This window comes from Camarhynchus parvulus, unplaced genomic scaffold (assembly GCF_901933205.1).
Source record: "Camarhynchus parvulus unplaced genomic scaffold, STF_HiC, whole genome shotgun sequence".
Classification (NCBI taxonomy): Eukaryota; Metazoa; Chordata; class Aves; order Passeriformes; family Thraupidae; genus Camarhynchus; species Camarhynchus parvulus.
The window spans coordinates 52758-71069 of record NW_022148809.1 but is presented as its reverse complement, the minus strand read 5'-3'; the positions used below and the strand labels follow the sequence as shown (position 1 = coordinate 71069).

The following is an 18312-nucleotide window of genomic DNA, read 5'->3' as shown; positions in this document are numbered from 1 at the left end:
ATGGTGGGATCAGAGGGTGGGATTTGGGGATCCCAGGATGGGATTTGGGGATCCCAGGATTGGGATTTTGGGATCCCAGGATTGGGAATGTTGGGGACAGCAGGATGGGGATTTTGGGATCCCAGGATGGGATTTTGGGATCCCAGGTTGGGATTTTGGGATCAGAGAGTGGGATTTGGGGATCCCAGGATTGGGAATGGTGGGAACAGCAGGATGGGGATTTTGGGATCCCAGGATGGGATTTTGGGATCAGAGAGTGGGATTTGGGGATCCCAGGATTGGGAATGGTGGGATCAGAGGGTGGGGATTTGGGGATCCCAGGATGGGATTTTGGGATCCCAGGATTGGGATTTTGGGATCCCAGGATTGGGAATGTTGGGGACAGCAGGATGGGGATTTTGGGATCCCAGGATGGGATTTTGGGATCCCAGGTTGGGATTTTGGGATCAGAGGTGGGATTTGGGGATCCCAGGATTGGGAATGGTGGGGAGGGCAGGATGGGAATTTTGGGATCCCAGGATTGGGAATGGTGGGAACAGCAGGATGGGGATTTTGGGATCCCAGGTTGGGATTTTGGGATCAGAGAGTGGGATTTGGGGATCCCGGGATTGGGAATGTTGGGGAGAGCAGGATGGGAATTTTGGGATCCCAGGATGGAATTTTGGGATCCCAGGATGGGGATTTTGGGATCAGAGGATGGGAATTTTGGGATCCCAGGACGGGAATTTTGGGATCCCAGGATGGGGAATTTTGGGATCAAGGGTGGGATTTTTGGGATCCCAGGACAGGATCTGGGGATGCCAGGATGGGATCTATGGGATCGCGTCCCCCCATGATTCCCGTTTTCCCCGTTTCCCCAGGAGCACGCGCAGCTCCGGCACTCCTCCATCCTCCTCTTCGGGAACCTGTCCCGCTTCAGCCGCTCCGACTCCGAGGTTTTCTCGGAGCAGATCCTCAACGGGCTCGTGACGCTCCTGCTGCACCTGCAGGACCCCCAGCCCGACGTGGTCAAGGTGGGATTCACGGGGATTCCCGGGGGTTCCCGGGGGCTTCGGGGGATTCCCCCATCCCAAATTCCCGGCATTCCCGGTTTTCCAGGCGTGCAAGTTCGCGCTGAGGATGTGCGGGCCCAGCCTGGGCTGCGAGGGGCTCCGGGAAATGTTCGGGAATCACCTGCGGGAAGAGCGGGGGCTGCACTACGGGGAGTTCATCAACGACGCCGCCAAGTTCCTGGTGGGACATCGTGGGGATGTCGCGGGATTTTGGGATTTTGGGATGTTGGGATATTGGATATTGGGGAATTTAGGATTCGGATATTGGGGAATTTGGGATATTGGGACATTGGGAATTTGGGATGTTGGGATGTGTGGGGGCTGCACTACGGGGAGTTCATCAACGACGCCGCCAAGTTCCTGGTGGGACATCACTGGGATGTCGCTGGGAATTTGGGATTTTGGGATTTTGGGATTTTGGGATGTGTGGGGGCTGCACTACAGAGAGTTCATCAACGACGACGCCAAGTTCCTGGTGGGACATCAGGGGGATACCGGGATTTGATAATTTTGGTTTTGGATTGTGGGAATGGTAACCCATTGAAGGGGGGGATTTTGGGATATTTGTTTTAATGTGTGGGGAATAGGGAGTCACAACCAACTGGTACACGGTGTTCACGATGATTTATTTGATGTGGGGCTGCACTACGGGGAGTTCATCAACCGCCAAGTTCCTGGTGGGACATCACTGGGATGTCGCTGGGAATTTGGGATTTTTGGGATATTGGGATATTGGATATTGGGGAATTTGGGATTTGGATATTGGGGAATTTGGGATATTGGGACATTGGGAATTTGGGATGTTGGGATGTGTGGGGGCTGCACTACGGGGAGTTCATCAACGACGCCGCCAAGTTCCTGGTGGGACATCGTGGGGATACCACTGGGATTCTGGGATTTTGGGATTTTGGGATATTGGGATGTGTGGGGGCTGCACTACAGGGAGTTCATCAATGACGCCGCCAAGTTCCTGGTGGGACATCATGGGGATACCACTGGGATATCACTGGGATATTGGGATGTTGGGATATTGGGATATTGGATATTGGGGAATTTGGGATTGGGATATTGGGGAATTTGGGATATTGGGATGTGTGGGGGCTGCACTACGGGGAGTTCATCAACGACGCCGCCAAGTTCCTGGTGGGACATCACTGGGAATTTGGGATTTTGGGATGTTGGGATATTGGATATTGGGGAATTTAGGATTGGGATATTGGGGAATTTGGGATATGGGACATGGGGAGGAGGATTGGGGGGTGCACTACGGGTCAAGTTGGGACAACGGGATGTTGCTGTTTGGTTTTGGGATTTTGGGATGTTGGGGAGCACTACAGGGGAGTTCATCACAATCCTGGTGGGACATGGGGGATGATTTGGGATATTGGGATTTTGGGATATTGGGATGTGTGGGGGTGCATATGGAGTTCAGAATCTGGTGGGACATCACTGGGATGTCACTGGGAATTGGGATATTGGGATATTGGGATTTTGGGATTTTGGGATTTTGGGACATTGGGATATTGGATTATTGGGATATTGGGATGTTGGGACATTGGGACACTGAGACATTGGGACATTGGGACACTGGGACATTGGGATATTGGGACATTTGGACACTGGGACATTGGGACATTGGGACATTGGGATATTGGGATATTGGGATATTGGGATGTTGGGACATTGGGACACTGAGACATTGGGACATTGGGACACTGAGACATTGGGACACTGGGACACTGGGACATTGGGATATTGGGATTGGGACATTAGGACATTGCGATATTGGAACATTGGGAGATTGGGACATGGGGATTTTGGGATTTTGGGACATTGGGATATTGGGACATTGGGATATTGGGATGTTGGGACATTGGGATATTGGATTATTGGGACATTGGGACGTTGGGACATTGGGATATTGGTATATTAGGATATTGGGACATTGGGATTTTGGGATGTGGGGTTATTGGAATATTGGAATATTGGGATATTGAAATTGGGATTGGGACACTGGGATTGGGACTAGGACGTGGGGATGTGGGGACATTGCGGGGATGTGGGAATGTCCCCGAGGCCCCAAGTGTCTCCAATGTCCCCAATCCCCCAAGATCGCAATGTCCTCAATATTCCCTACATTCCCAATATTCCAAAAAATCACCCATGGTCCCAAATATCCCCAATGTCCCCAATCCCCCTCCATGTCCCCAGTGTCCCCAGTGTGATCAACATCCCAAATGTCCCCGATGTCCCAATGTCCTCGATGTCCCCAGTGTCCCCAACCCCCCCCGATGTCCCCAGGCGTGCCCCCAATGTCCCCAACGTCCCCACTGTCCCCAACATCCCTGATGTCTCCACTGTCCCCAATATCCCCACTGCCCTAATGTCCCCAATGTCCCCAGTGTCCCCATTGCCCCCAATGTCCCCAATGTCCTCAGTGTCCCCAATCCCCCAATGTCCCCAATGTCCCCACTGTCCCCAATCCCCCAATGTCCTCAGTGTCCCCATTGCCCCCAATGTCCCCAACATCCCCAGTGTCCCCAACATCCCTGATGTCCCCAATGTCCCCAGTGTCCCCAACATCCCTGATGTCCCCAATGTCCTCAGTGTCCCCACTGTCCCCAACATCCCTGATGTCCCAATTGCCCCCGACATCCTCACTGTCCCCAGTGTCCCCAGTGTCCCCAATGTCCCTAGTGTCCCCAGTGTCCCCAGTGTCCCCAACACCCCTGATGTCCCCAACATCCTCACTGTCCCCAATGTCCCCATTGCCCCCACTGTCCCCAGTGCCCCCAATGTCCCCAGTGTCCCCAATCCCCCCGATGTCCCCATTGCCCCCAACACCTCCATTGCCCCCGATGTCCCCAACGTCCCCCGTGTCCCCGCTGTCCCCGTAGATGCGCAGCCACCCCGCGCTCCTGAGCCGCCTCATCTCCACCAACCTCTTCTACTTCAAGAGCCCCTGGCGGGAGCTGCGTGCGGCGGCGGCCATGTTCGTCGGTGAGGGACGGGGACGCCGCGGTGGCCTTTGTCACCGGGGCTGGTGGCATCAACCCTGGGCCTCCCCGAGGGGCTTTGGGCTGGTTCTGGGGGGGGGTTGCATCAGTTTTGGGGTAATTCTGAAAGTTTTGGGGTCCCTGGTGACCCCAGTCTTGTCTCCTGGTTCTGTCACCTACTGGGGTCACAGTGGTGGCTTTTGTCACCAGGAGGTGACATCGCTCCTGGAAGTCCCAAAGGGGGTTGGGGCTGGTTCTGTGGGGATTTGGATGAGTTTTGGGGTAATTCAGAAGGTTTTGGGGTCCCTCATGACCCCAGTCTTGTTCGCTGGTCCTGTCACCTTGTGGTGTCACCACCGTGGTGGCTTTTGTCACCAGGGGGTGACATCGCTCCTGGAGGTCCCCCGGGGGCTTCAGGGTAGTTTTGGGTGGTTTAGGATGAGTTTTGGGGTAATTCTGAAAGTTTTGGGGTCCCTGGTGACCCCAGTCTAGTCTGGTCTGACCCTGGTTGTGTCACCTACTGGGGGGTCAAGGGGGTGGTTATTGGGGTTTACAGTTGTGGTGTGGTGAAGTTGTCCAGGTGGACTCAGGTCCCTACCCTCCTTGGTGTCACCCGTGGTGGCTTTTTCTGGGGATGCTGGTTCCCAAGGGGGTTTGGGGTGAGGTTTTGGTTGTTTTGGGTGATTTGGACATTTTGGGGCAATTTTGAAGGGGTGCTGGTGACCCAATCTTTCCCAGGTGGACTGGGGTCCCTGCCCTCTTGGTGTCGCCACAGTGGTGGCTTTTGTCATCAGGAGGTGACATCGCTCCTGGAAGTTCCCAGGGGGGTTGGGGCTGGTTCTGGGTGGTTTAGGATGAGTTTTGGGGTAATTCTGAAAGTTTTGGGGTCCCTGGTGACCCCAGTCTGGTTCCCTGGTTCTGACACCTTGTGGTGTCACCACCGTGGTGGCTTTTGTCACCAGGGGTGACAATGGCCCTGAAGGTCCCCAAAGGGGTTTTGGGCTGATTTTGGTTATTTTGGGGGATTTGGGGGTCCCTGATGACCTCAGTTCATCCTGGGTGGTTTTTGAGGGAATTTTGAAGGTTTTGGGGTCCCTGGTGACCCCAACCTTGTCCCCAGGTGGACTCAGGTCCCTGCCCTCCTTGGTGTCACCACCGTGGTGGCTTTTGTCACCAGGGGATGACATCGCTCCTGGAAGTTCCCAAGGGGGTTTTGGGGTGAGGTTTTGTTATTTTGGGTGATTCTGGACAATTTTGGGGCAATTTTGAAGGTTTTGGAGTCGCTGGTGACCCCAGTCTTGTCCCCAGGTGGACTCGGGTCCCTGCCCTCCTTGGTGTCACCACCGTGGTGGCTTTTGTCACTGGGGGTGACATCAGCCCTGGAAGTTCCCAAGGGGGTTGGGGCTGGTTCTGGGGGGGGTTGGATGAGTTTTGGGGTAATTCAGAAGGTTTTGGGGTCCCTGGTGACCCCAATCTTGTCTCCTGGTTCTGTCACCTCCTGTGCTCCCAGTGGTGGCTTTTGTCACCAGGAGGTGACATCACCTGGGTTTTGAGGTGGTTTTGTTCGCTTTTGGGACATTTCCATGGGGTTTTTTGGGATAATTTTGGGGTTCTTAGGGAATATTCCAATCCCCGATCCCAAAATTGCCTCCAGGGTTCCTGGTGCTCCACATGGACGAGGAGCAGGGCCAGCAGGTGGACCTGGACCAGCTCATCTCCGGTGAGTGGGAATTCCCAAATCCCCGAATTCCCAAATCCCTGAATCCCCAAATCCCCAAATTCCCGAATTTCCAAATCCCCAAATCCCCAAATTCCCAAATCCCGAATCCCCAAATCCCTGAATCCCCAAATCCCCAATTCCCAAATTTCTAAATCCCCAAATTCCCAAATTCCCAAAATCCCAAATTCCCAAATCCCCAAATTCCTGAATTCCGAATTTCTAAATTCCCGAATTCCCAAATTCCCAAAATCCCAAATTCCCAAATTCCCGAATTCCCGAATTCCCAAATTCCCAAATCCCTGAATCCCCAAACTCCCGAATTCCCGAATTTCCAAATCCCCAAATCCCCAAATTCCTGAATTCCCGAATTTCCAAATCCCTGAATCCCCAAACTCCCGAATTCCCGAATTTCCAAATTCCCAATTTCCCAAATTCCCAAAACCCAAATCCAAATCCAATTCCCAATTCGAATTTCCAAATCCCTGAATCCCCAAACTCCTGAATTCCCGAATTTCTAAATTCCCAATTTACCAAATTCCCAAATTCCCAAATTCCCAAATTCCCAAATCCCCAAATCCCTGAATCCCCAAACTCCTGAATTCCCGAATTTCTAAATTCCCAATTTACCAAATTCCCGAAATCCCAAATTCCCGAATCCCTGAATCCCCAAACTCCCAAATTCCCGAATTTCTAAATTCCCAATTTACCAAATTCCCAAAACCCCAAATTCGAACCCTAATTCATCAAATCCCCAATTTCTAAATTCCCAATTTCCAAATCCCCAAACCCCAAATTCCCAAATTCGAATTCCCAAATTCCCAAATTCCCAAATCCCTGAATTCCCAAAATCCCTGAATCCACAAACTCGAATTCGAATTTCTAAATTCCCAATTTACCAAATTCCCAAAATCCCAAATTCCCGAATCCCTGAATCCCCAAATTCCCGAATTCCCAATTTCTAAATTCCCAATTTACCAAATTCCCAAAATCCCAAATTCCCAAATTCCCAGAATTCCCAAATTCCTAAATCCCCAAACTCCCGAATTCCCAAATTCCCAATTTACCAAATTCCCAAAATCCCAAATTCCCAAATTCCCGAATTCCCGAATTCCCGAATTTCCAAATCCCTGAATCCCCAAACTCCCGAATTCCCGAATTTCTAAATTCCCAATTTACCAAATTCCCAAAATCCCAAATTCCCGAATCCCTGAATCCCCAAATTCCCGAATTCCCGAATTTCTAAATTCCCAATTTACCAAATTCCCCAAATCCCAAATTCCCGAATCCCTGAATCCCCAAATTCCCAAATTCCCGAATTTCTAAATTCCCAATTTACCAAATTCCCAAAACCCCAAATTCCCCGAATTCCCGAATTTCCAAATCCCTGAATCCCCAAACTCCCGAATTCCCGAATTTCTAAATTCCCAATTTACCAAATTCCCCAAATCCCAAATTCCCGAATTTCCAAATCCCTGAATCCCCAAACTCCCGAATTCCCAAATTTCTAAATTCCCAATTTACCAAATTCCCAAATTCCCAAATTCCCGAATTCCCGAATTTCCAAATCCCTGAATCCCCAAACTCCTGAATTCCCGAATTTCTAAATTCCCAATTTACCAAATTCCCGAAATCCCAAATTCCTCAATTCCCGAATTCAATCCCATTTTTCAGGCCAAAATTCCTCATTTTTAGGGAGAAAAAAAAAATCCCATTTTTGGGGATAAAAAATCCCATTCTTAGGGGAGAAAAATCCAATTTTTAATGGTAAAAAATCCCATTTTTAGGGGGAAAACCCCCCATTTTTAGGGCAAAAAAAATCCCATTTTTAGGGAGAAAAATCCAATTTTTAGGGAACAAAATTCCCATTTTTAGAGACAAAAAAGTCCTATTTTTCAGGGCAAAATTCCTCATTTTTAGGGAAGAAAAATTCCCATTTTTAGGGCAGAAAGATCCTCTTTTTAGGGAGAAAAATCCAATTTTTAAAGTAAAAAATCCCATTTTTAGGGGAAAAAAAATCCCATTTTTGACAAAAAAAAATTCCAATCTTTGAAGCCAAAATTCCTCATCTTTAGGGAAAAAAAATCTCATTTATAGGGAAAAAAAATCCCATTGTTCAGGCCCAAAATTCTCATTGTTAGGGGAGAAAAATCCCATTTTTAGGGAAAAAATTCCCATTTTTAGGGAAACAAAAATCCGATTTTCCGGCCAAAAATCCTCATTTTTAAGGGAAAAAATCCCCATTTTTAGGGCAAGAAAATCCCATTTTTAGGGCAAGAAAATCCCATTTTTAATGGAAAAAATTCCCATTTTTAGGGCAAGAAAATCCTCATTTTGAAGGGAAAAAATTCCCATTTTTAGGAAAACAAAAATCCCATTTTTCCGGCCAAAAATCCTCATTTTAAGGGAAAAAATCCCATTTTTAGGGAAAAAATTCCCATTTTTAGGGAAAGAAAACCCCATTTTTAATGGCAAAAAATCCCCATTTTTAGGGAAAGAAATTCCCATTTTTAGGGCAAGAAAATCCCATTTTTAGGGGAAAAATTCCCATTTTTAGGGAAACAAAAATCCCATTTTTAGGGAAAGAAAACCCAATTTTTAATGGTAAAAAACCCCATTTTTAATGGCAAAAAATCCCCATTTTTAGGGAAAGAAAATCCCATTTTGAAGGGAAAAAATTCCCATTTTTAGGGAAACAAAAATCCCATTTTCCCCGCCAAAAATCCTCATTTTTAAGGGAAAAAATTCCCATTTTTAGGGCAAGAAAATCCCATTTTTAGGGGAAAAATTCCCATTTTTTGGGAAACAAAAATCCCATTCTCCCGGCCAAAAATCCTCATTTTGAAGGGAAAAATTCCCATTTTTAGGGCAAGAAAATCCCATTTTTAGGGAAGCAAAAATCCCATTTTTAATGGTAAAAAATCCCATTTTTAAGGGAAAAAATTCCCATTTTTAGGGCAAGAAATCCCATTTTGAAGGGAAAAAATCCCATTTTTAGGGAAACAAAAATCCCATTTTTAATGGCAAAAAATTCCCATTTTTAGGGAAAAAAATCCCATTTTTAGGGAAAAAAAATCCCATTTCTAATGGAAAAAAATTCCCATTTTTAATGGCAAAAAATTTCCATTTTTAGGGAAAGAAAATCCCATTTTTAGGGAAAAAATTCCCATTTTTAGGGAAAGACATTCCCATTTTTCCAGCCAAAAATCCTCATTTTGAAGGGAAAAAATTCCCATTTTTAGGGAAAGAAAATCCTCATTTTTAGGGAAAAAATTCCCATTTTTAGGGAGAAAAATCCAATTTTTAGGGGGAAAAAGTCCCATTTTTAGAGACAAAAAAGTCCCATTTTTCACGCCAAAAATTCTTCATTTTGAAGGGAAAAAATCCCATTTTTGGGGATAAAAAACCCCATTTTTAGGGAAAAAATTCCCATTTTTAGGGAAACAAAAATCCCATTTTTAGGGAAACAAAAATCCCATTTTCCTGGCCAAAAATCCTCATTTTTAAGGGAAAAAATCCCCATTTTTAGGGAACAAAAATCCTCATTTTTTGGGAAACAAAAATCCCATTTTTAGGGAAAGAAAAATCCCATTTCTAATGGCAAAAAATTCCCATTTTTAGGAAAACAAAAATCCCATTTTTCCGGCCAAAAATCCTCATTTTTAAGGGAAAAAATTCCCATTTTTAGGGGACAAAAATTCAATTTTTAATGGTAATAAATCCCATTTTTAATGGCAAAAATCCCCATTTTTAATGGCAAAAAAATCCCATTTTTAGGGCAAGAAAATCCCATTTTTAATGGAAAAAAATTCCCATTTTTAGGGAAAGAAATTCCTATTTTTAGGAAAACAAAAATCCCATTTTTCCGGCCAAAAATCCCTTTTTTAGGGAAAAAATTCCCATTTTTAGGGAAAGAAAACCCAATTTTTAATGGTAAAAAACCCCATTTTTAATGGCAAAAAATCCCCATTTTTAGGGAAAGAAATTCCCATTTTTAGGGCAAGAAAATCCCATTTTTAATGGGAAAAAAATCCCATTTTTAGGAAAACAAAAATCCCATTTTCCCGGCCAAAAATCCTCATTTTGAAGGGAAAAAATCCCCATTTTTAGGGAAACAAAAATCCCATTTTTAATGGCAAAAAATTCCCATTTTTAGGGAAAGAAAAATCCCATTTCTAATGGCAAAAAATTCCCATTTTTAGGAAAACAAAAATCCCATTTTTTCGGGCGAAAAATCCTCATTTTTAAGGGGAAAAAATTCCCATTTTAGGGCAAAAAATTCCCATTTTTACGGCAAGAAAATCCCATTTTGAAGGGAAAAATTCCCATTTTTGGGGACAAAAATTCAATTTTTAAGGGAAAAAATCCCATTTTTAAGGGAAAAAAAATCCCATTTTTAAGGAAACAAAAATCCCATTTTTAGGGCAAGAAAATCCCATTTTTAGGGCAAGAACTTCCCATTTTTAGGGCAAAAAAATTCCCATTTTTAGGGAAAGAAAAATCCCATTTCTAATGGCAAAAAATTCCCATTTTTAGGAAAACAAAAATCCCATTTTCCCGGCCAAAAATCCTCATTTTGAAGGGAAAAAATTCCCATTTTTAGGGAAACAAAAATCCCATTTTTAATGGCAAAAAATTCCCATTTTTAGGGAAAGAAAATTCCCATTTTGAAGGGAAAAAATTCCCATTTTTAGGACAAGAAAATCCCCATTTTCCGGCCAAAAATCCTCATTTTTAAGGGAAAAAATTCCCATTTTTAGGGCAAGAAATTCCCATTTTTAGGGCAAGAAATTCCCATTTTTAGGGCAAGAAAATCCCATTTTAAGGGAAAAAATTCCCATTTTTAGGGGACAAAAATTCAATTTTTAATGGTAAAAAATCCCCATTTTTAGGGCAGGAAAATCCCATTTTTAGGCAAAAAATCCCCATTTTTAGGGAAGGAAAATCCCATTTTTAATGGCAAGAAAATCCCCATTTTAGGGCAGGAAAATCCCATTTTTCCGACCCTCCTGGCTGCGCTCACTTTTCTGCATTTCTGGGATTTTTTTCCCCTCTCCGCTCTGAGCTCATCCCGAGCCGGAAAATCCCCGACCTTTCCAAGGGAGCCACAAAAAACTCGAGAAATGGAAAATTCGCTTTTCCCCCGGCTCCGAGCGAGCAAAGGGCGGAGGAAGAATTCACCCGGAATATTGGGGAAATGAGGGAAAACATCCCAAAAATGTGGGAAAAACAAACTGGGAAAAAAAATGTGGGAAAAACAAACTTTGGGGAAAACCCGGAAGCTTTTTTTAATTATTTTTTGGGATCATCCCAACCATTGAATTTGAATTTTAATTTCTTGGGATCATCCCAAACTTTTCATTTTCGGGTTTTTGGGATCATCCCAAACTTTTAAATTTGATTTATTTGGGATCATCATGAATTTCTAATTTATTTTTTTGGGATCATCCCAAACTTTTCATTTTAGGGTTTTTGGGATCATCCCAACTTTTATTTTGAATTTTTTGGGATATATATTTCATTATTTATTTTTTTGGGATCATCCCAAACTTTTCCTTTTCATTTTAGGGTTTTTGGGTTCATCCCAACCATTGAATTTGAATTTTTTGGGATCATCCTGTACCTTTAATTTTAGGGTTTTTTGGGTCCATTCCAATTTTGATTTATTTGGGATCATCATGAATATTCCATTATTTATTTTTTTGGGATCATCCCAAACTTTTCCTTTTCATTTTAGGGCTTTTTGGGTTCATCCCAAACATTGATTTTGGGATATAATTAGGGTTTTTGGGTCCAATAATTAAAATTTTTGGGATCATCCCAAACTTTTCATTTTCGGGTTTTTGGGATCATCCCAAACTTTTACTTTTGGTTTATTTGGGATCATCATGAATATTCCATTATTTATTTTTTGGGATCATCCCAAACATTTAATTTTAGATTTAATTTTTTGGGATCATCCCAAACTTTTCATTTTAGGGTTTTTGGGATCATCCCAAACATTTAATTTTTTGGGAAAATAGGTTTTGGGATATCCCAAACTTTTAATTTTATTTTTGGGATCATCCAACTTAATATTTTGGGATCATCATGAATATTCCATTATTTAATTTTTTGGGATCATCCCAAACTCATTATTTTATTGGGAAATTAATAATTTGGGATCATTTATTAATGTATTTATTTGGGATTATATGAATATTCCATTATTTAATTTTTTGGGATCATCCCAAAATTTTCCTTTTCATTTTAGGGGTTTTTGGGATCATCCCAACCATTGAATTTGAATTTTTTGGGATCATCATGAATATTTCATTATTTATTTTTTTGGGATCATCCCAAACTTTTCCTTTTCATTTTAGGGTTTTTGGGATCATCCCAAACATTGAATTTGAATTTTTTGGGATCATCCTAACTTTTCAATTTAGGGTTTTTGGGTCATCATTTTATTTATTTGGATTATATAATATTCATTATTTAATTTTTGGGATCATCCCAAACATTTAATTTTAATTTTAATTTCTTGGGATCATCCCAAACTTTTAATTTTGATTTATTTGGGATCATCATGAATATTCCATTATTTATTTTTTGGGATCATCCCAAACATTTAATTTTAGTTTTAATTTTTTGGGTTCATCCCGAACTTTTCATTTTAGGGTTTTTGGGATCATCCCAAACATTTAATTTTAATTTTAATTTCTTGGGATCATCCCAAACTTTTAATTTTGATTTATTTGGGATCATCATGAATATTTCATTATTTATTTTTTTGGGATCATCCCAAACTTTTCCTTTTCATTTTAGGGGTTTTTGGGTTCATCCCAAACATTGAATTTGAATTTTTGGGATCATCCTGTACCTTTAATTTTAGGGTTTTTTGGGTCCATTCCAAACTTTTAATTTTGATTTATTTGGGATCATCATGAATATTCCCTAATTTAAATTTTTTTGGGATCATCCTGAACCTTTCATTTGAATATTTTGGGATCATCCCAAGCCTTTATATTTTTTTTTTTTTTGGGATCATCCCCAGTATTTATTTAAATTTCATTTAATCCCAATTTTTGCTGTTCCTACCAAAAAAACCCCAAAAAATTGGACAAACAGGGAGAAAGAAGGAGCCAAGCTGGGCAAATCCCGAATTTTCCTCACATTTTATCCCACTTTTCTCCCACTGGAACCTTTCCCTCAAAGCTTGGATAATGGGAATAAAATCCTCTTTTTTTTCTTTGGAAAATAATCCATAAAAATTCCCAAGATCCTGCAAAGGTGTCAGGACTGGGAATTCTGGGATGGGGGGGATGGGAAGCTCCGGGGAATGTTGGGAATTTGGGGCTGGATTGGGGATGGATCCCATGGGATTTTCCCGGTCAAACCTCTCCCCGTCCCCGTTCCCAAATCCTGGGAGCCGGGAATTGATCCGGAGGAATGCAGGGGAATTCCAGCGGGAATTCAGTGGGAATGCGGTGGGGAAAGAGCGGGAATGGGATGGGAATGAAGCAGGAATTCCGGGGGAACACCGTGGGAATGCCACGGGAATGTGGTGGGAATTGCTGGAGTTTTCAACGCCACGTCCAGGGCTGGGGGATCCCCATCCCCATCCCCATCCCCGATCCCGATCCCGATCCTGATCCCGATCCCTGATCCCATTCCCAGTCCTGATTCCAATCCCCATCCTGATCCGGATCCCAACCCTGATCCCAATCCTGACCCCAATTCTGATCCCAGTCTCAATCCTGATTCTGATCCCATTCCCAATGCTGATCCCAATTCTGATCCCTATCCCAATCCTAATCCCAATCCCAATCCCGATCCCAATCCCAATCCTTATCCCAATCCCAATCCCAATCCACCAACCCCCACCCAACTCCAACTAACCACACCCATCCCCACCACCCACCCTCCCTCTCCCCCCCCTCCCTCCTCCCCCAACCACCCCACCCCCACCCAACCCAATCCCGATCCCGATCCCAATCCCAATCCCATCCCAATCCCAACCCCCACCCCATCCCAATCCCAATCCCATCCCAATCCCAATTCCCCATCCCGATCCCGATCCCCATCCCAATCCCAATCCCAATCCCGATCCCAATCCCAATCCCAATCCCAATCCCGATCCCAATCCCAATCCCCATCCCAATCCCAATCCCCATCCCAATCCCAATTCTGACCCCGATCCCAATCCGAATCCCCATCCCAATCCCAATCCCAATCCCGATCCCGATCCCGATCCCAATCCCGATCCCAATCCCGATCCCAATCCCGATCCCGATCCCGATCCCAATCCCTGCTCTGCCGTTCCAGCCCTGCAGTTGCTCCTCAAGGATCCGGTTCCCGCTGTGAGGGTCAAGGTGGCCGAGACCCTGGGACGCCTCGTCCGCCTCCTCTGAATCCCAGAATTCCCGGAATTCCCGAAATTCCCGGGAATTCCCAGCTCTGAGACCCCGGGATGCCTCACCTGCCTCCTCTGAATCCCGGAATTCCCAAAATTCCCGGGAATTCTTGGGAATTCCCAGCTCCGAGACCCCGGGATGCCTCATCTGCCTCCTCTGAATCCTGGAATTCCCAAAATTCCCGGGAATTCCGGCTCTGCTCAGCAATACCCCGGGGCATCCCAATCCATGGGAAAAGTCTTCCATCACCTTCATCCTCAAGGGGCAAAGAAAAGTGGAAAAACGGCCGGAATCCGGGATGGGATCCGTTCCCACCCCTCCATCCTCCATCCCCCATCCCTCTCTGCTGCTTCCCGGTGGATAACGGGATCCGTTCCCAAAATTCCCACCGGGAATTCCCTCCTGTACAGAGACCGATTTTTAAATAAAGCTTCTGGCTCCTGAATTTTGGCGCTCGGGAATTTTGGGATTCCTCGGGATTTGGGGGATGGATGGGAAGGGGGGGTCCCACCTGTGTCTCCATGGGGACGATCCAGGGGTTCCAATGGGAACGTTGGGGAATTCAGGGCACGAAGAGCCTGGAATTGTATCCCAAAAAAGCCTTCATTGAATCCTGGGAATTCCGACTGCGGGCGGACCCTGGTGGATCCCGTTGGAATTCCATGGGGTGGGAAATGTGGGAATGGGACCGAGGACACTGAGGGGTGTGGGAATGGGAACATTGGGGAATTCAGGGCACAAGGAGCCTGGAATTGTATCCCAAAAAAAAAAAACCCTTTACTGAGCCCTGGGAATGGGAATTCTGCTCCTGGTGGATCCTGGGAACGCTCCGTGTCGGGAATGTGGGGATGGGATTGGGATGGGGATATTTGGGAATGTGAGGATGGGACTGGGGACACCCAGGGGATGTGGGAATGGGAACATTGGGGAATTCAGGACCAAAAAAGCCTGGAATTGTATCCCAAAAAAGCCTTTCCTGAACCCTGGGAATTCCGATAGCGGTGGATCCCGGTGGACCCTGTTGGGAATGTCAGGTGTAGGGAATGTGGGGATGGGAACATCGGGGAATTCAGCACACCAAGGTCCCGGGATTGTATCCAAAAAAAGCCTTTATTGAGCACAGGGAATTCTCAAGGCAGCGGATCCCTGCGGATCCCGCTGGATCCCAGTGGGAATGTGGGATACAGAGATGGGGGAATGGGAGCATCGGGGCATTCAGCACACCAAGATCCCGGGATTGTATCCAAAAAAACCCTTTATTGAGCACAGGGGATTCCGAAAGCAGCAGATCCCTGTGGATCTGGGTGGATCCCTGTGGGAAGGTCAGCTGCAGAGGCACACGGTGCCATCGGAGAAGAGCCGGGGATCCCAGTGGATCCAGGTGGATCCCGGTGGATCCCAGCAGGCAGGAGGATCAGGTGTAGAGTCGGACGGTGCCGTCGGTGCCCGAGGAGAAGAGCCAGGGCTGCTGGAGGTGGATCCCTGCGGATCTCACTGGATCCCAGGTGGATCCCGGTGGATCCCATGGGATCAGGTGTAGAGGCGGACGGTGCCGTCGGCGCCCGAGGAGAAGAGCCAGGGCTGCTGGGGGTGGAAGGCGACGTCGAGCACGCCGAGGTCCAGGGCGGGCGCGTGGCCCTTGAGCACCTTGAGCGGCACCAGCAGCGCGTTCTGCAGCAGGTCACTGCAAACAAGGGGGAAACGGGGAATTGCTGTCTCCATGGAAACAGGAATGCTGACACCGGGAATGGGGATTGGTGTCTCCATGGAAACGGGAATGCTGACACCGGGAATGGGGATTGGTGTCTCCATGGAAACGGGAATGCTGACACCGGGAATGGGAATTGTTGTCTCCATGGAAACGGGAATGCTGACACGGGAATGGGAATTGTCTCCATGGAAACGGGAATGCTGACACCGGGAATGGGGATTGTTGTCTCCATGGAAACGGGAATGCTGACACTGGGACAGGAATTGTTGTCTCCATGGAAACGGGAATGCTGACACTGGGAATGGGGATTGTTGTCTCCATGGAAACGGGAATGCTGACACCGGGAATGGGGATTGTTGTCTCCATGGAAACGGGAATGCTGACACCGGGATGGGAATTGCTGTCTCCATGGAAACGGGAATGCTGACACCGGGAATGGGGATTGTTGTCTCCATGGAAACGGGAATGCTGACACCGACGGAATTGTCTCATGGAAAGGGAATCTGGGAAGGATGGTGTTCATGGAACGGGAATGCTGACACGGAATGGGAATTGTCTCCATGGAAACGGGAATGCTGACACCGGGAATGGGGATTGTTGTCTCCATGGAAACGGGAATGCTGACACTGGGAATGGGAATTGTCTCCATGGAAACGGGAATGCTGACACTGGGAATGGGGATTGGTGTCTCCATGGAAACAGGAATGCTGACACCAGGAATGGGAATTGTCTCCATGGAAACGGGAATGCTGACACCGGGAATGGGAATTGCTGTCTCCATGGAAACAGGAATGCTGACACCGGAATGGGAATTGTTGTCTCCATGGAAACGGGAATGCTGACACTGGGAATGGGGATTGTTGTCTCCATGGAAACAGGAATGCTGACACTGGAATGGGGATTGGTGTCTCCATGGAAACGGGAATGCTGACACCGGGAATGGGAATTGTCTCCATGGAAACGGGAATGCTGACACCGGGAATGGGATTGTTGTCTCCATGGAAACAGGAATGCTGACACCAGGAATGGGAATTGTCTCCATGGAAACGGGAATGCTGACACTGGGAATGGGGATTGTTGTCTCCATGGAAACGGGAATGCTGACACTGGGAATGGGAATTGTTGTCTCCATGGAAATGGGAATGCTGACACCAGGAATGGGAATTGTCTCCATGGAAACGGGAATGCTGACACTGGGATGGGGATTGTTGTCTCCATGGAAACGGGAATGCTGACACCCGGAATAGGGATTGGTGTCTCCATGGAAACGGGAATGCTGACACTGGGAATGGGAATTGTCTCCATGGAAACGGGAATGCTGACACTGGGAATGGGGATTGTTGTCTCCATGGAAACGGGAATGCTGACACCGGGATGGGAATTGTCTCCATGGAAACGGGAATGCTGACACTGGGAATGGGGATTGGTGTTCCAGGAAATGGGAATGCTGACAGTGGGGATGGGAATTGTTGTCTCCGTGGAAAGCGGGAATGCTGACACCGGGAATGGGGATTGGTGACACCAGGAAATGGGAATTCTAGACTGGGAATGGATGAATTCTCCAGGACGGGAATGGGAATTGTCTCCGTGGGGATGGGAATGCTGACACTGGGAATGGGATTTGCTGACGGGATGCTGGGAATTTTCATGGGAATGCTGACACTGGGAATGGGAATTGTCTCCATGGAAATGGGAATGTTGGAATGGGAATGACGGGAGTGGAGATGGGAATTCTGACATTGGGAATAGGAATTCTCACAGTTGGAACGGGAATTCTGGAAGCGGGACGGGAATTCTGGGAGCAGGAATGGGGATTCTGACACCAGGAATGGGAATTCTCACAGTGCGAATGGGAATTCCAACAGTGGGGAAGGGAATTCCGGGAGTGGGGATGGAGATTCTCACGCTGGGAATTCCAGGAGGGGGAATGGGAATTCTGACACTGGGAATGGGGAATTCTCACATTGGGAATGGGGAATTCTCACATTGGGAACAGGGATTCTGGGAGCGGGAATGGGAATTCTGACACTGGGAATGGGGAATTCTCACATTGGGAATAGGAATTCTCACATTGGGAACAGGGATTCTGGGAGCGGGAATGGGAATTCTGACAGAGGGAATGGGAATTTGGACACTGGGAATGGGAATTCTGGGAGCGGGGGGAATTCAGACACTGGGAATGGGAATTCCAGGAGGTTTGCCCACCATGGAGCCAATCCCAGATAATTCCAGGATTCCCCAGAAGCTCCCCAAAAATGCTGCTGCCACCCCAAGGAGCCCCCCCAGAAAAAAAGGGCTCTGATCCTGGAAATCCCACAAATCCTGCCAATCCCACAAATCCCATAAATAAATCCTGTAAATCCCGTGAATAAATCCATAAATCCCATTAATCCCGTAATTCCCATAAATCCCACAAATCCTGTAAATCCCATAAATAAAT

The 18312-nt window shown here is 46.3% G+C and overlaps 2 protein-coding genes across 2 annotated transcripts in view; one reads left to right on the top strand and one right to left on the bottom strand.

The window, feature by feature from the left end:
- MROH1 (maestro heat like repeat family member 1) overlaps window positions 1-14598 on the top strand; it is a 28224-nt gene extending 13626 nt beyond the window's left edge. Inside the window, exons 6-10 of the mRNA XM_030970835.1 lie at window positions 861-1013; window positions 1099-1233; window positions 3950-4052; window positions 5703-5768; window positions 14073-14598. Of these exons, the coding sequence (XP_030826695.1) occupies window positions 861-1013; window positions 1099-1233; window positions 3950-4052; window positions 5703-5768; window positions 14073-14158 (543 nt within the window). The 3' untranslated portion in view covers window positions 14159-14598. The remainder of the gene's footprint in view (window positions 1-860; window positions 1014-1098; window positions 1234-3949; window positions 4053-5702; window positions 5769-14072) is intronic.
- A 666-nt stretch (window positions 14599-15264) lies between these two features.
- BOP1 (BOP1 ribosomal biogenesis factor) overlaps window positions 15265-18312 on the bottom strand; it is a 28113-nt gene continuing 25065 nt past the window's right edge. Inside the window, 1 exon segment of the mRNA XM_030970838.1 lies at window positions 15265-15845. Coding sequence (XP_030826698.1) covers window positions 15692-15845 — 154 coding nt within the window. The 3' untranslated portion in view covers window positions 15265-15691.